The sequence below is a fragment of the Osmia lignaria genome, chromosome 12 (assembly GCF_051020975.1).
Source record: "Osmia lignaria lignaria isolate PbOS001 chromosome 12, iyOsmLign1, whole genome shotgun sequence".
Lineage (NCBI taxonomy): Eukaryota > Metazoa > Arthropoda > Insecta > Hymenoptera > Megachilidae > Osmia > Osmia lignaria.
Window position 1 is genome coordinate 6,426,965 of NC_135043.1, and position 20,326 is coordinate 6,447,290.

The following is a 20,326-nucleotide window of genomic DNA, read 5'->3' on the forward strand; positions in this document are numbered from 1 at the left end:
TCAAGATTAAAATTCACTGCTATTCAACTTCTTTAAATAAAGAAAAAAATGACGTTTCTTCTAAGACCACCCAGGGTAGTTGCGTTACGCGCGCGCGATAACTTCTTTCCTCCCTTTCCTTTTCTCCTTTTTCCTCGTCTCCGCTTTCTTCTGTTCGTTTCTCCTTCGGTGGCGAGGTCTTTCCTCGTCCTCGTCGCCGGATCTCCTCGAGTTTCTTCTCCCTATATATACCTACGCTTCTGCTCGTTCTTTCTACTACGTGGTCCTTGGCTTTCGCTCGGCATTGGGTTAGGTTACGACGTTCTAGCCCTCTTCTCTTCTGCTTTGCCTGTGACGTTACGTCGACTCGTCGGGGCTATAAATCTCCGGCTATTAAGACGGCAGTTCCTCGTTTTGATGGCCCGTGCCCAGGACGCACTATCATCTTAATGTGTGGTTACGCGCGCGCCACAAGTTACCCGCTGGAGGGACCAAAGTATGTACAGTTTCTAAAAATCGTCCCTCGACTAATTTATTTCGGGACTACCTAACAAATTTAATGACCCGAATTCTTATTAGAATACTCATATTTAATTAAAATCATTTTTGGGGCTTTGTTGTAATCGTTAAACGGATCGAATAGCGGTTCGATTCGTCTCCGAATCGGTAAGGAGCTGGTGTTTGTTCACGGCGAGTATCACACGGCTTAACAATATTTAAATATTGTCGCCTGGAGTGTCTGGACGCGTCGAACGTGCCACGGAGGGTCGTAGATAAACCGTCCCTTGCTTGCACAACGCTCTTGGCTACCGTGTACCGCAGCATCTTCAACCTTTTTCTCCTGTATACACAGACGAAAACGATGTCCGTCATTCCGAGCCGAAAGCACCATCGACATCCTCCTCGAAGGGTTCGTTTGCCTTTCCTCCCTCGTGAACAGTTTCATTTAGAAACTTACGAGCACGCGCGTTTTTTCCTTCTCTTAGCTCAGAATAATTCTGACTAACTAGTTGAAAACAAATCAAAACAGTCAAACGACAGAAAAGTATTATATATAAATTTGATCTTTAATTATTTACTCGATTTTTGAATAAAACCGAAACTGTTGGATTTGTTAATTCGTGCACGTGTCTTTCATAAATTCACGATAAGTTAATTAAAGGTATATAAGAAGAAATACGATTTCGTATGAGAAGGAGAGAAGCGCAGGCGAAGTGGAGGAAGCCGATAAGGCAGCCGAGCAAATGGCCAATGAATAAGTCACACGCGATCGTGACAGTGGCCGGGATCGGCCGGTCGGAAATTAATTACCACGAAATACGACGGGGGACAGAGCGACGTCGGTGGCGCGAGACGTCGCGCAATATTTTCGACGCGAGCCACAGCTGATAATGAAGCGGTCGAACGTCGAACGGTCGTGAATCGACGCGTACAAGTCGAATCGTTTGGAAAAGGAAAAAGACGGACACGGTGGCGGGTTCGTGCTGAGGAGGAAGACGGAGAGAAGAAAGAGAGAAAGCGAGGGAGAAGAGGATGCTCGGCTCGTAAATCACTGGACATCGATAAGAGTCGTCGCGGCGTCCGCGCGATGTCCCTCGTTAATAATTGATACAATTAACGACCATTCATTAGAGTCGCCGCTCGTGCACACACGTATAGATGGACGAAACCAGAGAAGATGCAACGAGGTGTGTTGCTCCTCTTGTCACGCGATTAGCTTTGTCCTCTTCGAGTGGATCGTGGCTACTCTTTCGATTTAACTGTTTAACATCCCAAATCGTGTTTCTGAAATTTTCTGAAAATTTTAAAGAAAATATGCTTTCCTATAGATACCAAGAATCCGTCCGGAGAGTCGGCGACGCACGGGTCTTAAGTTCTTCATGTTGGGACATAAAAATATTTCCTTTCGTTAATATTCTCCTCGCAGTATGCTTCTGTATGGATATCAAACATCCAAATAATAAAAGCTACTTAATAATATAAACTTCAGTGTGCAATCTCACAACAATAAAGGAATATCCAAGTTGAGCTTCGAGAGTTCTCTGTAAAAAGAAAAACAATATCTTGCGTTATCTATTCATGTTCTGACGCTCGCGGTGCTGCTATCGTGTCCGATGTTTCGTCTAGGGATATTCTTGAACCATTTTCGTTGTCTTCTATTTGCCTACGATAGACGTTCGACAATGTTTCCCGCCCCTTGTTAGCCGTCTCGTTGCGAAACGATTTGTCGCGAATCGGCTGCTCACGCGATTGTCGATGCTCGATAAAACCGAGCTACGGGATCGAAGAACTGTACGATACGAAAATGTTGGCGCGATTCAATTAGCAGCAGACGATGGCTCGTTTATCGGTTACAATTATTAAATCATCGAGCCTGCTTACGGCTGGTGGGTAGCACGATGGGACAGAAGGAGGAGGGAAGGCATCGTTGTAATTTATTTCGCTTCTTTCGCCTTCCACGCCGGTTATCCATATTTCTATTTAGTATCACATAGTCAACCGCGAGATTTATGACCTCTTACACTGTCGACCGACTGGAAATTCCGTTCAACATCGACTCAATAGCTTGTTCTCTTCCCCACCTTCTATACATCTCTTTTTTATTATCTATTGATTACGTTGATTAGATATTTTCTAACAAAATTGAAATTTCTTTTTTAGGTCTAGATTGATTTATGAATCATTATTTGATACAATAGAGACTTTTTTTACATGAATTATGCACTATATTTTATTATCATATCTTTCATAATTGAGAAATAGTAACGTTAAAGATATCATCTAACATATGAAATGTGTTAATGAAGAAGATTAGGAATCTTTCTAGTTAGAAATAAATTAACGTTTATAGAACGTTTCGTGGTACGACGATTTCCAAGCGGGAATGATCGATAAAATGATTCAGCCGGGACAGATCGTGCTAGGTGTCAAGAATGACGGAGTTCATTGGCGCAGATTAATGGGCGTCGTTGTCGCGATACCTAATTTGCGGTCAAGTCTCTTTAGACGGGCCTTAATTAGATTGAACCATCGTGCCAGCAATTTTGGAGCATTATTGCGACTCCTTTCTATCCTTCCTTCTGAGATACTGAACTCTCTTCAAATAATTAGGTCGATATATTTTTGAACTATTCTCGACAAATTGAAAACTGCCGGATGAGAATGATTTTATGTGAAATAATAAATCAATTCTGTAGTTTGATGGGATTACAAGCATGGAACGATTTTATTGATAAAATAAAACTACCGAACATGTTACAAAGTGTTCATAAAAAATTTAATTAAGAGCAACATAATCGTGTATTTGACAGCATAGCAAACATTTTCAACAATTTCTTAAGTAATAAAATTTATCGCGCGTGAAACATCCTGTTTCATTCTATGTTCTTTATTACCTGATACAATAATCAGACCTGTGTAATCAGTGTTCAGTGAAATTCATTAAATCAACGCATAGTTAAATTTTGCGTCCTCTTTTTGTTCATACAGATACATCTTTTTTTTTACGTTTGTACAAGCAGCGTTCGAGCGAGAAATTTTATAACAACCACATATACGTTAGGGAAAGCTGGGTGTCGTTCGAGCAGCCGATCCACCAATTATTTTGAGCGGCGTATCTAATTCTGAAGCTTCATGATCCGTCTCGTTCTCTTTAATTCGGGCAAATTAGTTGGCATTGAACCGGTACACTGTCCGCCAAAAGTTTCCGAACCGTCTCCTTCGAGCTGCTGATCTTCGAATCGTTTCGCGCGGCTGAACCTTGGAAAAATTTCCTTTGAAAATCAATTATCTTGTTACCTTTATCCTTGGTTTGTCCGACTGGAAGCAACGAAATCTTGAATAATTCAATGCTACTGTCACGATCGATCTCATCCAGAGTATCGTGTTCCATCGATCGCGAAAAGTTTCGAAAATCTCGGTCTCGCTGTCGAAGACGTCTAAAGTTGTCGCATATTTAATGACCGATTTCGAAATATCAAACATATTATCTCTGACGCAATTTGATGACGGAAGAGTACCGCGAAATACCACTTACGGCGTATCAATTAGAGGCTTCAAGATAGCTAAAAATAATTTCATAAATATATTTAAAAAATAAAAAACAAGAAGGAAACGCGCGTACTTGGTCGCGTTTGTATCTCGGTCATGCATCGAATACGAGCGGGTGCATCGTGATGCGATGCAAAGCGTCGCTGGCAAACGGAGGAGAGAAAGAAGGATTCTGAGAGTAGGGGAGAAGCGTCGTCGGGCGTCGCTTCCGACCGCGTCGTCCCTGTCCGCTTATAAATAACACCATCTCCCCGTTTCTTCGCGCGTTTCGCAGTTTTTCTCTTCCTCTTCTCTCTCGGCTCGCTCGATGTGCACGAAGCCCGCGATTCGCGAGGGTTACTCGGCCGCCATTGCAAGCCTAATTAATATCACGTGATGAACGATCGTGGCAAAACCTCGGCTCGCGACGACGAGGAAGAAGAGCCGATGTTTCGAGCTTACAGAGGAGATATTGTGCTCGAAGTAAGAGTAAGGTCGATGAGAATTTCGCGATGTGGATCCCGTAGGATCGCGCATCTGTTCGATCGAATAGCGAGCGTTCCGCGACGCTTAGACGCGGAGGGAAACGTGAAGGAGGATGAAACGTCAGAGAAAAGCGGGGCATGATTTCGCGAGACGAGAGTAAAAGAGCAAGAAAAGCGAAAGCGAATATAGTGGAGACATTGTGCGAGTGGCGGCGAATCGGCTGCTACGCTCGCACCATCTCGTCAACTCGAACCGTTCGCCGTCGCTCTGCCAGTTCGTTACTCGTTCTGATAGCATCTTTTCTTTTTCTTCTTCTTCTTCTACCTCCTCTTCCTCTTCTTCTTCTCGCTTCGCAACGACGTGCCTTCGCGCGTTTTTCTTTTTTCCCCCCCAGTTACATCTTGCCGCCCTTCTTTCCGAGGCGCGAAGCATCGAGTGCGTCGAACACTTTGCTCGATTTCGTTCGGAGATCTGGCTGCAGGAATCGAAAGCACTTTCAATGCTTCGATTTGTTTCTGAAAGTCGATTCAGCTGGCATTAAGTGCGATTGAAGAGGCATCGATGATTATTTGCTCTGTTATATTTCACTTGTGTTTTGTGTTAATTCAATTCTTGAGAGACACTCACGATTCTATGGCATGGTTATTTTCTTGAGAATTTGTGAAAATTATAATTTCTGTAAAAATCATCAGAGATGGTGTTAAAAATCATCCATAAACACGATTGTGTTCTTTACGTTGGACTCGAGAGTTCGACGATCGAGAGGCGAACCGAGCTCGTTCCATTAGAGACTGATTGCGAATTGTTCGTATCGAAATGCACTCGCGTGTATTTACCGCGATAGCAGTTCCGTCAGTCGATGACCCGTGTGTTCGTGTCTCGTACAACCGGGGAGCAGCAGGCCAGAAGAAGGTGAAGAAGAAGGTGCATCGAGAAACGAAGGAGGATGAGTAGAGAGAGGGAGGGCTGCCTTTCGAGTAGTCGCTATCTAAGGGAGCACTCATCGCGGTCGCTTCGTTATCGTTCGGCCGGAATCATAATGGACCATAATTGCATAAATATAATGTTAATTAACAATTAAGATTGTCGCTTTGCCTAATTGAATCGCCGCTTCTGCTAGCAAAAGGTTCGTCCGTGTTTCCCTGCCGCGTTTCGTTCGCACACGTGAGAGAACGAGAAGGTGGAAGATTGCTTTAGCTTTCTTCGAGGTGGCTGCAAACGTTGCATCCTATCGGAAAATTATGCCGATGGCTGTGGTCGCGGTATGCACCAGGAAAAAAGAAACATGTTATATACAACGTGGTCCAGAGGGAAGATAATGCAACAGTCCAGAAAGATTCTGAAAATGGTATCGGGAGAAAATTGTGAGATATCGGTTCTCTCGGAGACCATGCGTGGGAGGGACTGTTTAAATAGTTCTTGGAATTTATTTATAATTTCTTATGATATTTCCTTGATCTGCACCAATTGTTTCTTTTCATCTATTTCTCAATTCACATGAATTTTCTTTTCTTGTTTCAGATGGTCCAGGCGATCCAAGTCCTCCGGTTTCACCTCCTCGAGCTTGAAAAGGTGAGTCACAGTACCTTAACACTCGAAGGGTTAAATATCCCCTTCACTTATTTCTAAGGATATAGAGGAGGCACGTTAAAATCCGGATACCGAATGTTCGATTGTTAGTTATTACCAACATCGTGGTAGATAAGCCGTCCGTAACGCTCGAAAAACAACTGTTACGAGCGGAATGCAATTTTCCGTAATTGTAGTGAAAGCTTGCAACCTCTCGTCGCCGTTGCAGTCGTCGTCGTCGTATCCTTGACGGTTTACCCGGTTCGAGTTGTAGCGTAAGTGGCGTCATTTAGCTGTCCAATGGTCGAGAACGCGTTGTTGCACGCTTCGAATTGTTCGAGTTCGAACGGCCATCTTTCTCACCAGAAACCACGATTCTTCTGAATTTCTACATTTTTCAATTTTGCTTTGAAATTATTTTCTTTACATTTTTATTAAAACGAACCAGGTCAATTACCTATTTTCTTATCTCAATCGCACTACCATCGCAACCATAATTCAGGGTAGTTTTCGAAACAACCCTCTATTCGAACTGCACGCGAATTCTAATTTAGACGAAGGGTACAGCATTCCAATAGCCAAGGGACTTGGAAAAAAACGTTTGCCATTTCGTGTCGCGGTTCAATCGACGACACGAGAAACAGGAGTCAGGATTAATTGAAGCGAATGGTTGGTTAATATTCCGCGATCGTTCTCGCGTCTCGCAGGGACCACGGTAAATAAATATTGCATTAGAAGAGCGTCGTTTCGGCTCGGTTTTTCCACCGTTAACGATTGATAACCGTTCGGCCCGGTAAGTGGAGAAGCATCGAAAGTTTTCGAGGGCTCTTTGCGCGGCCTCAGAATACCGGGGCGGGCCCGGTTTGCCAGACGGTTTTTGCAGCGATATTTTATCATACGAAATAGCGGACATCCATCGCATTTCCATCGAAATGGCAGCTGACGTGGCGGGGCAGCCATTGGACGGTGAACGAAGACGAGCCGCTGCCTGCCCCTTAGTTGCTCTCTCTCGACAGGCCCGCCTGGATCGACCGGTCGATCCTGCAATTTTATAGCAATTTTCCTCATTTGCCGCGATTACATTATTATAAAGGGCCGGGGATACCCTACCGGGCGAATTCGAGCGGCGTGCACACGAGGACCGAGATACATGTGTTAGCATTGCCTCGATTAACGTTGGCAAATTTTTATTCAGTTTTGCTTAAGTTCGAGCCTAAGATTTTTTTCTCTAGCTAAATATAAAATAGAAAAATTATTTCCCATTACTCGGTTGATTAAGAAAAAAAATCTCGTTCGAAAGGTCGAAAGAATTTTTCCGATTTTTCAACATCTTCATGATCAGTCAGCGAAACGCCACTAGCATGGTCAAGGAATCGTATAATCGAGCTGGAAGGGCCGTTAAACGCGAAAATCGTTGTCCATCATGGAACAAGTGTCCCATAAGGATCAAGGGAGCAGCGATATTCCATCGGATCGTAGCTTTTTCCCTGCACGGATTCCGGATTCTACGATTTCGATGCGGTCGTCGGGGCGATTTATTTCGTCAAGATCCTCGCCGAGATATCGGAGGGTCTCGAAAAGCCGCGACAAAACCTGGTCGCAATTTGGCACGGTGTGCGCCGTGCTCTGGCATCGACGGTAATGAAGATTGAAACGTTCCCCGGTCCCTAGGGCCCCCGGAGACGAGCTGAGACGCGAGCGAACCGGCAAGCAAAGCGGAATGCAGCGAACGCGCGATCAAGAAGATTCCATAAATATCTGTTCTCTGAACGTTGCAAGTGCAATAGGGGGAGAGAGAGAGAGAAACCAAGCCCGTAAAGAATTAATAATATCATTTTTCCCAAAATTATTGTTCGTATAAAAATTGATGGGATCAAACTAAATGTAATAAAAATTAACACATTATTTTTAAAGCTAGACTAATTGCATAATTATGTATAGGTTCAGTTATTACAGGTAGATAATAATTTTAGAAAAAATGATTTTACCGGTTCAATTTTACTGTTCCATGTGGATAGAGGGAGTAACAGAGAGAGGGAGAAAGATGACCAATGGGGAAAGAAGCATGGTAGCCCGCGGTACTGCGCTTCGTGCATTTAACATTTTCGAGCCAATCGCGTATTAGCATAATTACGTTTTGCAGGGGCCCGGTGCGCGGAAGGAAGGGCCAGTTCTTTCCTTTTCTCCCTCTATCTCGCTGTTCCCTTCTCCGTCAGCTTCTCGTTCCACGTCGATCTTTTCCGAGTTACAGCCTGTAACCGGCATCTCTGTCTCCTCGTCGCCTTTTCCTCTCTCCTTCTCTCTTTCTCTCGTCCGTGAGCTTGTAGCCGTGGCACGCTACGACTACACGCCATCGTCGGTTACAGAGAGCGGTAAATTTCTTATGGGGTATTATGGCGCACAGTGCATACCAACGGGATTCATACCGGCTCGACACGCGGACGACCCACCCTCCGCCTCTTCTACATAGGGGAAACTGGTTCTAAGTTATTCCTAGTCCGCTAGGGACATTCTTCAACTCTTTTCTCTTGGATAAAAGGGAAATCGAAATCGAAATAAATGAATTTTCATGGTATCAAAGTGATTTCAAGACTAAACTGAAACTCGATGACAAGATTAAATTATCGTCGTAGACAGCGGTCAGTTATCACCCAAGTAGCTGTAGGATCTTCTGGAAAGACAGTTCGCGATGACGAAGCGAAAAGAAGAATGCCGTGTTCCAGAAGCGTAAAACATAATCGAGAGAGGCCTAGAGGAAAGGGAGAAAAAGGATGGTTCGTAGGTACACACCCGGTATATAGGTATAGTGTGCGTGCCGTAAGGGGTGATCAGGTTGTGAATCGGGCCACAGTAGAGGGACCGAGACAGACACCCCAAAACCTTCATTACCTTCGGCTTCAAAGGAGCCCATTGTGCCGTAAATGGGGTTCGCTCTGCGCTCCCTTTTTTTTTTTTTTCTCCTACTTCTCCTTTCCACGCTGTTCCTCCGTGTACCCTGGATCGGTTCCATTCTTCGAGCCGCTTACCTTTCCGAGAGGCCGTCAACAGAGGGAGGACGTCGGAAGGAGCGGCGCGAGGGAAGGACGAGGGAGACACTTGCTGGCCGCTCGTCGTCCTTCCTCCGTTTTGCGTAAACTCTCCTGTAATTTCGGGGTCGAACCGGGAACAGGGGTGCCGGGAGGAAGAAGCGTCTATAATATCCGTGTTCGCGCGATCGAGGGGGAGGAGATAACAGGCAGAGAAAGGAAGATGGGACAACGGGACGTTTAAGAAGTCTTTGAATCGAGAAACTCGTTCCAAGTGCAGGGCCCCGCGGCGTTCTGCTTCGACGACACGCTTCTCCGCGTTGCCCGGTAGCGCTGCACACGAACTGCAATTCTCTGAGGCGAAGAAAACGCGGGAAGAACACCCTGCCTCGTCTAATGTTTAACCCTTTTGGTACATCTACTTTAGCGCATTCTTTCGATCGTCTTTCTTCCACAACTAAACCGAAGCTGTAGAAACGGAGAGGGTGAAATCTAGCCGGCAATATCTCCGGCGTTGGTGCGCCAGTTACGAACCGACACCCCCGTTCGCGGAGCTTGTTAAATCGGCCATAAAATGGGAATAATCTCGAGTTACAGTCGACAGCGTCGCGAGCCGGTACCAAGCGGTCATCGAGTATCTCTACCGGCGCTTGTACCGGAGGAGAGGCTCCTTCCGGTAATGGCGTTGCCTCCGGTGTCGCGTGTACCCACGGAGGAACACGAGAACCATTCACGGGGACTGAACGTAAGCGATACTCCACTCGCGAGCGTATACTCTTTTTATTCCGAGTTGGTCGAGGAAAATATACAATCCAATGGAAATTAAAATGGGCCACCGCTTTGACGAATAATTCCACTGGGTAGGAACGGCAAGAAAATGGTTTCTGTGTTTAAGGAACGGAGGGAAGAGAGCCGCAATCGAGCCGAGGCGGAAACGGCGATCCTTTGAGACACTCGATATTTTCCATACCTACCCTTCTTCCTCCCCCGCGTCGCGCTAACGTTCCTCGTATCAGAAAATCCGAGAAGCTGGTCCCCGCTTGGATGAATTAGATACCAACGAAGTGCCGTTCCATCTAGCGTATCCTTACCTCTAGGACACCGGGATATTGTGTCAACCGTGCGAACGGTGAAAGGATATGATGGATCAGGAAAGGTGGAGGAATATAGAATTCATATTTCCATTGAAACCATTTTATTTGATCGTCCATTACATACTCTTCTTTGGAAAATATTTTTCTTGTCTTTTGATTTTGGTACCAAGCGATCCATGAATCGGAGAAGAGAATACGCTCGATCTAGTAGGAGTCAAAGAGATCCATGTCGTGGAGGAGCCGTTGGATCCAGTGTCAGCTCGGTCGAGATGATCGTCTGCGGTGTAGGATGACTCGATTCAAAGGGTCCGATAGATTGCAAAAACTTGCGTCCGCGGTGCATCGTATCATGTTCTAGATCATGAGCCGAACACTGGAGAGGTTTTGGGCGAGGGCGCATCGGTTTCGGTGTCGATTTTTCAACGAGTAGCCATTCCACCTTTCGACGTTCGCGTACTTTTTCGACGAACGATTCGCGTTTCGCGTTGTAGGACCGTTAGAAAAATGATTTTTGCGAATTGGAAGCAGGGGAAGGGTGGAGGAAACACGTAAGAGCCCTAAAAAATGGCTCGATATCCGTGTTCCCGCGCGTTGGGGGAGCCTCGCGTTGGTGTGGGTGAACACTTTCAGCGAGAGCGGACTCCTTTCGGTGATCTTGCGAGCGGGAAAGAGAGAGAGAGAGAGAGAAAGAGGGAAGGAGAGATTGGACCCACGTTTCTTTTCTTCGGTGAGCATTGTCGGCCGGTTCGACTCGACTCCCGGCGGATCAAATTCTAACCAGTCCGGCATTATAGCCGCTGTCCTTCGAGCTCCTTCGGCCCCTCTCGTCGCCCTTTTGGTCCCCGCGTTAAAGAGAGTCTAGTCATCTCGTGGAGGCATTGTGTTACCGGGTTCCGTGGCACGGTTGGTACTTCGGAGAAAATTCTGGCGAACCCTAGCCGGGTTCGCGTATGAGAACCAAAGCTGAAGCTGAACCGATACTCGTCTTTGTCGCTTCTTCTTGGTCCGCGATTTTCTCATAGAACCCCGTACGGTTATGGCGATGTATCGAATGTAACGCGGTTCATCGAACGTATCGTCATTTTAGTGTTAGCTGAAGTGGTTCCGCGATTCGGTCCTGGGTTCAGATCAGCCGTCCTATCGCATACGCTTAACGCATGATAAACGCGTGCATTGTCTACGGTGGTCGGTGTCGAGCAAGGGCTTCCACCATTGGACGGTGCCGCCTACGGCAAAGATGGCCGTCTTCTCTATTACATATAAATGCCTAATAAGAAGAACGTCGTAAGTATCTGCTAGGTGGATAGGTTGCCGGCAGGCAGGCAGGCAGCGGCCGTGCAAGCCCGTGGAGAACAGGCGGTGAAGAGAAACCGCGTGTACGCGCTTGCAACGAGAGGAGACACGCCGCGCCGCCTCGTAATGCGCCGGGCCTCGAGACCGTCCTCCCCGTCGATTTACATATAACAAGATAAGCGTTTTTATTTGCTTTTGCTTATATAATACATTTTTTCTAAACCGAATCGAGCGAACAGGCCGAGTCGAGTCGACCGAGGGAGAAGGGTGGAATAGGGGGCGAGGGTGGGACGGGAGGACAGCAAGGGAACGGGTGGAGGATGAACCGTGAGGAGGACGCTGGAGGACCGGGTATCCTATAGGCCTGTCAGACCTCATTTGCATACATAACATTCTGGTCGACTGGACACCGGTCAGACCTCCTCTTTCCTTCTCTCTTCGACCGGGCAGAGTCCGCGCGGCGCGTCTCGTCGCTCGCTGCCGGACCGCTTCCACGGCCTCGAGATGCAACCAGGCCTCCTCCATCTTTGTGTATCGATACCAGCGTTCGTATCGGACCTTGCCATCCCGCGCGTTCCTTTCGGTACCTTCGTTTCGAGGTGAAAATACCGGGTGACCGGGAAAACCGTCCTCGGATCAATTCATAGTTAAAATGTTAATCTTGTGCCTTGCAAAGGAAATGCGCTTTGAGCATCGATTGTAACTAACGCAGAACGTGTGTGTGCTCGTTTTTCAGGTTCACGAGTTGTGCGACAACTTTTGCCATCGATACATCAGCTGCTTGAAGGGCAAGATGCCGATCGACCTAGTGATCGACGACAGGGAGAGCTCGAAACCGCCGGAAATCGGTAACGGATTGGACGGCGGTGGACCAAGGAGCACCGCGGACAGTACCAGTCACACGGACGGAGCCAGCACGCCGGACGTCGTGAGTACCTCACCATCGTCAACGTCTTACTATCCGCACGACGCGATCACCCCCCATCACCACCATCACCATCACCACCACCATCACCACCAGAGCCAGAATAATAATAACAATAATAATAATCACGCCGGTATCGGCAGTACCGCCACTACCACCCCCTTGCAACTGAGCCAAAACCAAAGCCAAAACCACCACCCTGCGCCGCAGTCGAACACCACCACTACTACTGCTATTACCCCAAGTAGCGCCGCCACAACTCCCAACTCCCTAAAGCGTACGCACCAACAGATGATGATGGCAGCCGCGGCGGCATCCGCGATGGCCACCTCGCCGCACGCAGCCGCATCCGCGCCCCCAGCGCACGCGCACGCCGCCCTCGCCGCCTACCACAGCATCAGCTCGGCCGTATATCCGTGCTCGTAATAGACCACGCGACTTCCGTGCCGATACCGCGAGACCTTTTTTTTTTCTTTTTTTTTTTTTTTTCTACTCTTCTTATCTATTACCGCCAATCCACCCCCTCTTGCCCACTTCTTCCACTTTGCTGCTATTGTTATTACTTCTTCTTCTTCTTCTTCTTCTTCTTACGATCCTCCTCCTAATTGGTGCGTTCAGCCACCCTCGTTGCTCCTCATGGTGAACCTCTCTCTTCGTTCATCATCCAGTCGGTCAGGAAGCCGGTCGTTCATGGTGTGTCTGTTTCTTCTGAAACGGGCTAATCGTGGGATCGCGACTGATCAAAGAGTCCTCTCTCGACTTCTCTACGTGGCTCGAAGTCACCTACGTGTACACATGAGTGTACGCGGTACGGGTAGAAGTGTCATCGTCGAAAAAAATACGTAGCTCGTGGTAACAGTATTTGCGGGGTTGTTTTACCGACACCGCGTCTCGAGGGTTGCAAGGGCCAAAGTGTCTCGATGGGTCGTGTTAGGTCGCGAATTGTTGGACTGGCGCTACTTGTCGGCATTTCCAGTACGTTGCTAATCAGTGTCTCGTACTGTTCCGAGCGAAGGACGAGTGTTACTCTGTTTGGCACTTGGCTGGCTTTTGAGTTCATTCACGAACTGTCTCTTTCTTTATTATTTCTTTTATTTTCTTTACATCTCCCCCCTATTTCTCTGCCACTTTGTCACTATTATTTTCTTCTCTCTTTCTCTATCTCTCTCTCTCTTTGTTAAATGTTGCTCAGCAGCCGTAGCGAACCGATTCACATCGTATGTACATAATTACACACGTTCAAACGTCACTCATATTCTCCGTCGAGGTCTTCTCGTTCGAAGCGATTCATGCTTGAACTTCTTCCTGTAAAGGGGAAGCGTTCTCCATCGGGCAGCTCCATTCGGACTAACAGAGAAATCAGCTTGATCAATTACGTAAGATCGCGGCGTGCTAGCGAGGAAGAATGCTTCTAAATTCGTCTCGAGCCAGACACCAGACACCGTCCGATGACATCGATTTTCAGCTAGCTTTCCGCTTGCAAAACACGTTCGCCGTTGTCCTCGCCCCTCCAACAGGGGAGACAGGACGTCTTTTCGAGAAGCGAATCGGAATACTTGCAATCGTCTTCGTGGTCGCTCGCTTCTCTTCACCGGAAGCGATACACGTGCGTTCGTTGACCACGTGGTTGCAACCAAACCCGCGCGATCTTCTTCGTCATCTATCTTCCCCTTCTGTTTCCTTCAAGGTCTGTTCTCGCGGTTGCGGCACACGACGCGGTTTCGCGAAACAATACACGGGCATTAATTGGAAGAAGGCCGCGTTTCCGCGGGGCGATACGGGGCTGCCGGAAGAGAGGTTGTCAGGCGAGGAACACGCGTTCGAGGGTGAAACGATCGAACACGATAAATCATAGTAGGCCGTATGTTTAGGCTTCGCGCAGATTTTACGAAATCGGACAATGAGATTTTTCATTTTTTATTTCAACGCTGGGACCACCCTTTCTGAAGGGGGTCGTTTTACAGCTACGACAGAGGGTTAGTTTTTTATTTTAAATCGATCGACGAATAATCGCGCGGAAGTTCTTCATCTGGTCTCGTTTACTTGTCTGTTTTACAAGTTACAAGGACGTAACGCGTCGCGCGGATTACAATCGATATTATCGCGCGCGAGGTAGGCGTGTTTACGACAGGCGTTATGTCGTCTACGTCGCGTCTGCTTTTTAAATAGCTTGCTCATCGGTACGGAGGGACGCGTGGTGCATCATGGTCGATGAATAAAACGGGAGGAAAATGAAAAGACGAGGCGCGTTCGAGAGATGAGGACGAATGAAAAGGACGAGACGCGGTCGCGAGCGATGCGATTCATTGCCGGCGAACCGAGAAACTATTAATCGTGATCAGGATATACGTAATAGATTGTAAGGCTTAATTACGCGTGACGAGATGAACTTTTGTGTCTATTTTTAAAAGCGGGTACTTGTTCGAGTTCTTCTAATTTAAGATTCGCGCCGGTGAGAGTGTGCGCGTGAAAGACGAGAGAGTGTGTGGATCCACTGGTTCGTGATAATCGTTTAGACGTACGATCATCTAGTTTTTAATTTATTACTAGCTTCGATTAACGGGCGGATTCGAGCGCGATTTACGCGGCTGATTGAAAAAAAAAAAAAAAAAGGACACGAAGGAGGACGTTTAGCTAACTGTTCAGTAACTGCAAAGCGGAGCGAGTATTCTCACCCTGCTTCAAATACACCGATAGATCTTCGTCGATTATTTGACACGTACAATTTTAGTTATTTTTTCATTTCATCGGACCACGAAACACGATCGTTTCGAGCGTTTTCAATTATCCTTCGTCGATTGACGATCTATCGAGTCGTATCGAGCAGGGTTCAGCGCGTTCGATGAAACCGGGACGAAGTGAAGCGGAACCGAGCGAGATGCCCAGAAGCCGTACGCGATCAGGAAAAGTGAAGAATAAAAAAAACCCCTATCTTCGCTACACTAGGTCTCGGTACTCGTAACTAGGGAGTTGTGTGAGGTACAAGTCCTGGCCGGCAGGGCGCGCGAGGTCCACCCCCAATCCCCGTACTTAATAACCCTTGAAAATTCTGCTGAAAAAAAAAACAAAAAAGAAAAACGAGAAAAATTGTATGAAAACGAATCAAGAGGCAGGAGAGGAGGAGCCGAACACGAGCTCCCCAGCTGGTGCCCGGATCGTACAAGCCTCGAGCTCCTCGGAGCTCCTTGACCCTGGAACACATTAGCATTTCCTACACGCGAACCAAACAACACTGACTCTCGCGTGTACACCAGACACACGCGTACACTTTTTACACGCGGACACGCGCGACCGTTCCAACCGAAATGTTTCGCGAGTGTCCGTTAGCCGGGTACACTGGTGTACGCGGAAATACAGACACACACACACACATTGTACAGGGATGGTACCTACACGATGCGTAGATCGTACAGGGTCCACGGGGAACGAATGTCGACCCTGCACGAGACAGGTACGTAACACGGGAACAGGGTGAAGGGGCAAAGGGCACCAGACCAAAGGAGAACGATCGTCACGAGGCTCCTCCTTCCCGGTCAGCTGATCGTAAGATTCGTTTAGCCGACATGTACATGGCGGCGAGATTAGAATCAGAGAGATTGAACGAATTGGTAAAGAAGGAGAAGGGCAAGGGTGTACGGAGATCGGAAGGTGGGCTTCGGCACCAGTCGGTCGGAACCCTAGTTACGAGTGCCGAACCTAGGGGTCGAGGGAACCTTGGGTACCAGGGCTCTCTCGGCTTTTTAACTAACCCCAGCTAAAGGATACGACACACGGTGGAGTGTCGATGGACGAGGAAACGCAGACGGATGTCGAAGAGGGGACGGAGAGAAATGGAGAACGTATTACACGCGACTATTACGTTCTCCGCCACGTTTATATTGTAACTATTTTTCTTTCTTCTTCTTCTTGTTCGTTCGTACCGGGAATTGTACATTTTTCACGTGTTTTTTGCGATTGTTCCGTTCTTGTTTGTTGCGTTTGTCTTCCATAAGGCGCGAGCACGAATCGCCTTTTTAATTGTTACGTTTACGAGACTTTGCCGAAAATTATATATTATATTAACGATGTCGTTGATTACGAGACGAAACGCGACGCGTCCTTGTTGCTTTCTTTCTTTTAAATTTTCTTTCTTCGTTGCAACGTTTCCGCGTTCTTCTCTCTCTCTCTCGACGAGTTCTTTTAAAGCCTGTGTACTTAAAACGCTCGAGAATTCGCTTGAATTACGCTTATCGAACGAGCCGCGGGATGCGTAGCGGAGCATCTTGTCGAGCGTGTTCGCGAGACGAAGTTGACGTGAATAATTAGTGCCATAGGTGCGGAGCGTACGCTCGGACCGCGTACTTAATTTATCGGCGAGAACGATCGCGTATTCATCGATGCTCCGTTCGATCGGGATTAGTTTTCATCGCGTAAATCGCTTCTTGCGTCGTAACGAATTCAACCCGTGATTCGTCGATTTAAAGTATTTTAATTTTTCAATAATTAAAGTGTTCATATAATCACGGTTGAATCGTTATCGCGGAAATATTCCCGTAAATTCTTTATTTTCCGCCTGGTGCTCGCGTGACGTGGACGAATTTCGAGGCACCCAGACGAGTGCAACGTTCGTTACGCTGAAATGTCGCGTGTCTTTTTCGTTTATTTTATTTTGTCATGGAATCGCTTTTCGCGCGGTTGTTACAAACGGTTTTGCACACGAAGCCGAGACGCGAGAAATCGAAGAACACGCTTCGATGAAGATTCTCCGATGAGTTTATGAATCACGTACGGACACTTCGGTAGCAGAGACACGAAGAGAGAGGACACATACACGCGTGCACGGCACGCACACGCACTCATACACACAGCCACGCATATATCGAGCGACAGACACGCGCATGCTGTTTCAATTAACCGTGGTGCATAATTATAGACGCGCGCCAGGAGAAACGAGGGAAAGAGAGTTTCTCGTACGCGTCGACGGACATTTGTGCATGTATGTGTGTTTACGATTACAACTTTTACTATAGGCTTAAGGAACAATCTGGACAAACAGAGAAACGAATGGAAACGATGGAGATTATAAAGAAACAAAAAATGGGCGAAACCGAGAAAAAAAAAAAAACAATTAATAAGAAAAGGAAATGAAACACTCAACCGAACATTGTATACGACTAGCATTACATAGCGATAATATATTACCGATAATGATACTTGTTTAAACTATTGTCTCAATCAACGTATTTTCATTATAAATAAATGTTAGCCTTGTTGAGTTAAAAAAAAATGAAGAATGAAAAGATATGAACAAGAGAGAAGAATATTTCATTGCCTGTGGTAATTTCCATGAGAAACACCGATATACCGACACGAGATCTCCGCTCGAGATAGAGCCTCTAGCTCCTTTTCCTGTGCATGCAGAACACCTTCGTGTCCTTTTTAATTAAAGCGTCAACGCCGACCTGGACGAGCGTCAACCATGCTCGCAGATAACGCGGACCGACTGCCTACTACTTCGTCGTCGTCGTCGTCGTCGTCGTCGTCGTCGTCGTCGTCGTCGTCCTCATCATCGTCCTCATCGTCCTCATCGTCCTCATCGTCATCATTCTCATCATCGTCCTCGTAATTGCGATTGGTTTAATTAAATGCGACCGAATCGCGGTCATCATCGAACTCGAACAAGGAACGTCTTTCTCTCTCGATGACGATTCGATTGGAGAGCGTGAAACGTAATGAAGAATCGCGAGTATAGGGTAATTAGTGGAGCGATCGACATAGTCGTTACGGTCGCGAAATATTAATTAAGACAAGACGCGATGATCTTGATGAACAAGAGTTTGGGAAATGTTTTAGGACGAATGTGGATCTGTGGAATCATTAAGGGAAGTAGAATGATATTCCCGAAGGGACTGACGCGTTCCGTCGTCGAGGAGCAAGGGAATATTAGGAGAAGCGGTCAACTAGTCGGTCATAAATCTCGGTTAACCCTCTGCTAATAAATATTTAACCCTTTAAATTTGCAACAACCCTCGGCGCGTGTAGCGATTTGCATAAGACTTCTATTTCATTTACACATCGCATAATTGAATATTTAAATTCAATTGCCTGGCCGTTACGCGCTCGCTGTTCCGAGCCGCAAAACTGCAGTAAAACTTGTAACGGGGCCACTTTCCATCCCCGAAAACCACCCCCGGTTTTCGAGCCGCCTACGTCGACCCCTTCGCCATTCGAACCGCGATCAACCCTTGGAAAGTGCCTCGAGAATATCTCGCCGTCTCCGAGGAACGCCGAGGGACAGATTCCTTTCTCGAGAAAACGCGTCTACACGCGAGAGAATGTTCCTTTACGTATCGCGATCGCCCTTTTACAACCCTCTGTTTATCCCTGGACGGTTCTCACGTCTGAGATAATCATTTTTTCCGCTATGCTTGGGAGTTGATTTTATTGATATTACCGAGACGATTATTTGATGAATCGTTAAATATTTATGGATTGTTCGAGTACACTTGCAATTAGTAAGAGTAGTTTAATTAACAGAGAGAGAGGTGGAATCATAAATGATATCCTACAAAGGAAATCAGCACGAATCATCGCGTTTCATTGGCCAAATTAAAACCAAGCCCTGTCCCCTTTATTTTTTTCACTTTACTCCCCCTAGCCCCTCTCTTCGCACTGTCGCAAAATATTTTTAGAAGCGTTTCATCGGGTGACGAACGTATACACGCCACGTGTCGAGGGCCGTTCGTGTTTCGTGGTGAATGTCCTCGCGCTTCTCCTCCTCCTCCTCCTGCTTCTTCTTCTTCTTCTTCGTCTTCTTCTTCTTCTTACTACTCTTGAGGGTCCCCTTGGTTCGCGACGATCTCTTCTACATTCTCAGGACGACATCTGGTGTCGTGGCACGTATATGGCCGTTAGCACTTTCACGAAAGGGATTACCATTGTCACGTTATTCATGCTAACGATGATCGGCTGAGATCGGCCGCGACGATAATCGCCGTGTCACTAAAATCGAGGAGGCGGTCATTGTGAGCGACATACTGACAGCATAATAAATTATCCCTCTTCCCCTCTCGTCTTCTTCCGTTTCGCCTTCTCGCTTTATCGTACGCCTTCACTTTCACCGTTTCTTATTCCCCTTTCTTCTTTTTTATCCGACGTACCGAGATGATACTCGCGTACGCGTCGCGTGGTAACGCGATACAAGACACCCTGGCACACCCGTGTCCCTGGGACGATAATCGCGAGGACAGGCGGCGATTATATCGCGAGGACGGTGTCGGTTTCTTGGGAACCATTTATTGGACCAGTTCGACGCGATTCGGGGCTCGACGATGGCGGGAATCGGTCTTTCCTCGTCGCGAGGTAAAGTTTGACTCGCGACATGCAAATGGAATTTCCACGCACGGGATCGTGTTCCCACGCCCACGCACCATACGTTCAGATGCACGCTCGCGAGCTACGCGGCGATAAGTGTAACGAGACGGCCGACCAATTGCAGCACGTGGCATTGCTCGTCTTGGAACCGCCCATCCGTGGTGGTAAACCGCGCTCGCATCGTCGACGACGTCCTTTTCGTTTTCTTATTCGTTTCCGTGATTCGATGCGTCGTCACGCGATGCAGCTCGTAATACTCTTGCCTTGTGGAAAATTACCGATAGTCGAAGACCTGCTGAATAATTCAGGTACACGTGCCTTTCGTCTAGGAATCGAGATAAATGCGGTAGATGTTGTATTTCATCCGTTTTTCCGTTGAATATATTTTTAATAACGCGTAACCGGAATATTTATAATTTTTCTAAATCGAACGACCCGAAGTAAACCCTCGGTACACTAAGTATACACCCTTGGATAAGCGAGAAACTCGTGGCCGCGAAACGCGAGACAGCCGATAATAACGTCGCACCAGCAAAGCTACGTCAGCTGGGGGATGGTATATTTTCATAATG

General features: G+C 47.0%; 1 protein-coding gene across 6 annotated transcripts in view; it reads left to right on the forward strand.

Annotated features, from left to right (window-relative positions):
* The window catches only part of hth (Meis homeobox homothorax), a 369,553-nt gene that overhangs the window by 65,532 nt on the left and 283,695 nt on the right, over nucleotides 1–20,326 (forward strand). For all 6 annotated transcript variants that reach the window (XM_034321378.2, XM_034321376.2, XM_034321379.2 and 3 more), the window contains exons 5-6: nucleotides 6,016–6,066; nucleotides 12,213–12,404. In XM_034321378.2, coding sequence (XP_034177269.1) covers nucleotides 6,016–6,066; nucleotides 12,213–12,404 — 243 coding nt within the window. The remainder of the gene's footprint in view (nucleotides 1–6,015; nucleotides 6,067–12,212; nucleotides 12,405–20,326) is intronic.